Source organism: Buceros rhinoceros, unplaced genomic scaffold (genome assembly GCF_000710305.1).
Source record: "Buceros rhinoceros silvestris isolate BGI_N320 unplaced genomic scaffold, ASM71030v1 scaffold38163, whole genome shotgun sequence".
NCBI lineage: Eukaryota > Metazoa > Chordata > Aves > Bucerotiformes > Bucerotidae > Buceros > Buceros rhinoceros.
This window is the reverse complement of record NW_010403817.1, coordinates 12,744-18,006: the sequence shown is the minus strand read 5'-3', so window position 1 is coordinate 18,006 and position 5,263 is coordinate 12,744. Positions and strand designations below refer to the sequence as shown.

At 44.8% G+C, this 5,263-nt stretch overlaps 1 protein-coding gene across 1 annotated transcript in view; it reads left to right on the top strand.

The window, feature by feature from the left end:
* LOC104490806 (ATP-binding cassette sub-family A member 9-like) overlaps nt 1-5,263 on the top strand; it is a 22,103-nt gene that overhangs the window by 10,431 nt on the left and 6,409 nt on the right. The window contains exons 18-27 of the mRNA XM_010133142.1: nt 5-79; nt 488-607; nt 1,148-1,304; nt 1,600-1,766; nt 2,185-2,312; nt 2,667-2,804; nt 3,352-3,471; nt 3,846-4,010; nt 4,173-4,286; nt 5,159-5,227. Of these exons, the coding sequence (XP_010131444.1) occupies nt 5-79; nt 488-607; nt 1,148-1,304; nt 1,600-1,766; nt 2,185-2,312; nt 2,667-2,804; nt 3,352-3,471; nt 3,846-4,010; nt 4,173-4,286; nt 5,159-5,227 (1,253 nt within the window). The remainder of the gene's footprint in view (nt 1-4; nt 80-487; nt 608-1,147; nt 1,305-1,599; nt 1,767-2,184; nt 2,313-2,666; nt 2,805-3,351; nt 3,472-3,845; nt 4,011-4,172; nt 4,287-5,158; nt 5,228-5,263) is intronic.

Genomic DNA, 5,263 nt, shown 5'->3' with positions numbered 1-5,263 from the left:
CCTGCTGCCATGCTGAAAGTGCAGAAGCGGGGTGAGCTAAGTTATATGTTACCTCTGGAAAACACCGACAGCTTCCCAGGTAAGAAAACCTGTCCTTGTGCCAGGGCTGTAGAGGGAAGCAGAAAGTAAAGATGCTGTGAAGGGAATAAGCATGTCCCCTGGTCCATACTGCATGGGATTAGGAGAGCTGCATAAACATCAGCCTTAAAGAAAGCCTCTAATGGACATGCAAATATTAATAATGCAGATGAACAAAAGAAAATCCACCAACCAGCCTACTAAGTCAAGTCCACTGAGTCTTCTCTGGTTCTAGGATGAGGTTTCTCCCACCAGAAAGGTCCATGTCAATCAAAAACTCTGCATTTTCTACTCCTTTCCTCTAATAAGCACAATAATTTTGGCTTTTAAGTTACGGAGATCAGTGATGCGAATGCTGGAATTAATCACGCCAGTCTGAGTTTCTGCTCTGGGTGTTTCTGTTGTGCAGATCTGTTCAGCCACCTCGAGAGCAGTCTCTTGCAGGGGGTTGTTAATTACGAGGTTAGCAGGACAACCCTGGAAGAGGTTTTCCTGAAGCTGGAGGGTGAGGAAGCCATCGATCAAGAAGGTAAAACATTGACACCAATTTCAAGTGTGGTGTGATTAAGGTTCCATATATACTTACATTTTAATTGAATATCTGATGAGTTTCTGTTAAATGTGAATTTTGGTAGGTGGAGTTGTGTTCAACTTCCCTTTAGTGGAGAGTATCTTCTTGGAGCAGTCTAGGTGATTCCGTCATAACTTCCCATAGTCTTTTAAAAGCACAAGTGTTGAAGGCTGATGTTGGAAGGGTATTTGCCTTTGAAGGGTAAACTGCCCAGACCAGGAGATGGGAAGAGATAAACTAGCCAGAAGGCATTTCACAAGGCAAGTGAAGATACTGCGGGTGTTGCCATACAAGCCCAGGTTCAGCCAGTCTGAATTCAGTGATGTAAATCATGTTCTGGATAAATTATGGCTCCTTTTCTCTGCACTTGTTTCTTTTCTGGCTAAAAATTAAAAGTGTTCCTTCACTCGGAACAGAAGATCCTTGTTGATTGTTTGTGATTGAAATGTGTCCTTTAAATGCTCGTGGATAATGGCATTTCTTGTGCTGAACACACAGAAGATGGAGACCTCAAGGAGAGAGACCAAAGCCCGGTGTTTTCGGAAGAGGGGAGCATGGCAGTGAGCGGGATGGCTCTCTGGAGGCAACAAGTGTGTGCCGTGATGAGAGTTCGCTTCTTGAAACTAAGGCACGAAGGAAAGTTTCTCAGGTCCATGTAAGTATGGGAGCTCTTGCCTGCTCTGCGACCCTCGTGCTGGCTTGATGCTTTTCAGAGGATTTGGTCATTCCCTCGAGAAACTGAGGGAAGGCTTAAAAACCAGCGGAGATGTTTGGAAGCAGAGAATTAGGTGGAAAATGTTTAAAAGCTGCAGTAATAAGGACAGTCGGACTGGTAAAGCTCTGAATTCCTTAAGTTTTGAATTTCCCCTTGTCTTTCTCAATATAAATCACACGATTTGTTAAAGGTGGAGTTCCCGTGGCCTCACTTCTGGTCTGTTTTTTCCAACTAGATTGCTGTTCTTTGGAATCCTTATCCTTCCAATTTTCCTCATTTTCGTTACGTTCCACCTGCGGGACGACTACAGCAGCTGGGAGGTCACGGACAGCTCCTATTTTCTTCCCACTGAAGAGAAATTTCAAAATAAAGCAGCAAACCTTCTCATCTTCAATGATACAGGTGAAGAACAACGTGTGATGTTGATTTACCTTCTGCACCACCCTGAGTCCTCTCAGGGCTGACAGACCAGCCTTGCCTCGCTCTCTCTGTATGTTCCTTTGTGTATTCATGGCTTTGGGAGGTGTTCTCTTCTGAACAAAATCAAATAAAATTTTAGCGATAACTGTGAAAGAGTCATGAACCAGGCAAACTTCAAACCAGCAAACAAAAATAAACAAAGCAAGTATGAAAACATAGTGTTTAAGCAGTTTAATTAAAATAGAAAAAATTGAGAAAATAGTTTGTTTAGATTCAGAATGTTTGGGGTTTTTAACATCCCTCTGCTTTACAAGTGGGAACTTGTCTATATGAAAACTTCTTTATATTTAAAGAAAAAAACCTCTAATTGCTCTAATTTCTCTTTTTGACTTGACCTCAGGCTCGCAAATTGAGGATTTCATTGCTGCTCTGAAGGCTCAAAGCATCATCCCAGAAATAACTCTTGAGAAAAACATCACAACCCTTCCACCACACAAAGGAGCTTTAAAAATCTCCCGGGAAGGCAAGGTGAGGCAGGCGTCTCTTCTTCCCTCCTGTGTATCAGCAGGGTTTTCTGAAAAGTCTTTAAGTGAGGCACAGTGAAACACAGGCACCAGCAAAAAGGAGAATATGTCTTTGACACGTTCAATAATATCGGTAGCTCTGTTTGTGGGAAGCCAGGACTGTAGCTGGTTCATTCCACTGTGAGAAAGTCTTGTCTTTCTCAGTCATTTTGCTCGTGGTGCCTGTTGACACTTCAGGTCTCTGTGGTCACACCAATGACAATTGCCTCTGTCATTTCTCTAACCCCCCACTGCAGCCAGCTCCTCCTCACGCTTCTCACGGGTGTGAAGGTAACGTCTTCTGCTCTTACATCTTCAGAGCTACCAATTCACGATACTGTGCAGTCCAGAAGACATCACCTGTTTTCCCCTGCTCGTGAACGTCCTCAGCAACACCTTCCTGAGGCTCTTCAATTCCACCGCGCGCTTCCGTGTCTGGAGTGAGCCCTTTTACAGGGTGAGTGTCCCACCTTTCACGGTGGAAGTTAATAGCAGTGCTGAGGTGACAAAAAGCGGAGAGATTGGAAACCTGGTTGGATGAGCAGCCTCCAAGGGTTGGGGTCAGTGTGCGAACTGCTGGCCGCTTCCTGGGGGCACTGCTCAGTGGTCAGTACTGGTGCTGTTTGATGACAACTTCTGCAGTGCTCGGGAGGTCTGTAAGATTTCAGTGCCACATGATGTGCAAGCTTGTGCCATGTGACTGTATGGCAGGAATACAACAGTCGCCCTTGCAAACCCCACCTTTCTTCAGCATCCATTTGGCAAGAATCAGCATCAAAAAATGGTCTCCGCCTCCAGCAATTTACAGGAATTCCAAAACTTTTTGCAAACTCTCAGACACTACATGCTTTTGTAATTGCTTTGGTTTGCATTCTTAAACACAAACGACTCACCATTAGTGTAACTGCTCACTTGGGTATTGAACCATCCCATGAACATCCAGCTAGCCAGATTTTCTCCCAGCAGCTGTCAATTACTGATGACTCTAAACTTCTCTTTCACAGATAAAAACCTCACATTTAAGGGACAACATTTTTTTCTTCTGTCTCTCCTACATGCTGCTGTTGGCCGCTGGTTTACCTCCTCATTTTGCAGTGCACAGCATGGGGGATTACAAGGTAAAAGTCACCCGCTGAAGTGGTCTTAGCAAGGAGTCAATGCGAATGCAACGTCTCTGGAGAGTGGTTCACGCGTGGGTGGGCATTTCTGGGATGCCAGAAGAAATACAGCCACACAAATGCGTTACCCTGCAATCAGGGAATCGGCTGGGGCTCAGAACAGTTTGGGTGGTAATAAAGATTTGGGGGGTCAGAAGGATGTTTTTTCTTTTTAAGAATAATGTGTTTTTAAACAACAGTAGAACTAAGAAAGAATTGAAAGTGCTTGGAAAGGAGCAGAAGGGTCAGCCAGGGAATGGAGGAGCGAAGGTAATGTCAGGAATGGTATTTTAGACTCTTCTGAACCAGTTCCCTTTTCCCATTTGCTTTCTCAGCTCCAGGCTCGTGCCCAGCTCCGGCTCGCAGGGCTCTTCCCCTCTGCATACTGGTGCGGGCTGGCGCTGGTGGATGTCCCACTCTTCTGGACCCTGATGTGCCTCATGTTTGTGGTTGTGGTGATCTTAAACCGCACCTGCCCCTTGAAGGCCATCAGCATGCTGACTCTGGTGAGCGCTCTGCGTGCTGGAAAAGGGGCAGACACTAAGCCCCCTCCCTCATTTTGCAGTGAGTTTTTGCTTGCAGTGTTCTGGTGGAAAGGGGCTGCTCTAGGCAGGTTTTCATACATCCACATCCACCCCCTTGTCGCTGACATCAGTATCTCTCTCTAGATCACTTGTGTCATTGGTTACGGAGTATCTCTTGTCCTCCTCGTCTATTTAATTGCCTTTAAGTTTCGCACGGGACGAAGTAATCGTTACATTTGGTCTTTCATCTTAATTCTGGTAAGTGAAATGAATCTTCGCTCTGAAGTGTTGGGTTTACACATCTGGCCACATGATGTTTCATTTCAAATATACTGATACTCAGCAGAATAACTCAAATCAGCAACAAATAGTCTGTTTTTTAGCAACATTAATACATTAATTTTGGAAATACTTCTGCTTCATTCCAGGTGAATTTCACTGCCTTCATATGCAGTGCACCAGATGAAAAAATTTATTTCGCCTTCTCTGTTCTGATTCCTACATTTCCACCGCTGAGCTGGTTGAGCTTCTCTGAACTGGTAACTAAACATGTCCTAATAGATTCAGTAATGGTCCTAATGGTGCAAACTGGAAAAGCAAGAGGCGCTTTCCAAATTCCCTGTCTCAAAGTGCCAGCTGTCAAAAAGAGAGAGTGAGAAAAGACCACAGAAAAGATGCAGGCTGGGGAGTGAGAGGAGGGACCAAGACTTGACTTGCTAATCCTTTGTTTGATTGGGATCTTTTCGGTTTGTTTAGCTACGAAAAGCTGTTACAGTGAGTGTATTGTGGCAGCCAGGGCAGTGTGGCAGGGGAAAGTGTTGGGGTGGGAAGACCTGGAGGGATGAAATGAGATGACAGAAAGAAGTGAAAAGTTGGGGAAGAGAGAGCAATGATGGAAAAGGTCGACCTAACCTGGCTGATTTGAAGCACCTCTGAATTACCTGTAGCCGAGGCAGCCACAGCTCTTTGAGGCAGTATGATCCCCCGCCCCAAATAAACACAGAACAAAACTCCTTTACCCCATCCTGAAGAAAAGCCAAGCATCCCTCACCCCCCACATGCTCCCACCCAGCACTGAGGCTCACTGTGCTAAGGAATTTTTCTAACTGATTGATTTTTTTTTCTTGTAGTATTTCTTCATGATGGACGAAGATTATTTTCATGAGCCACGGAGTTATGTCTTCATATCTGTCTTTGCAGTAAGGAGCAATTTGATGATGGTTGTTTTGGAAAGA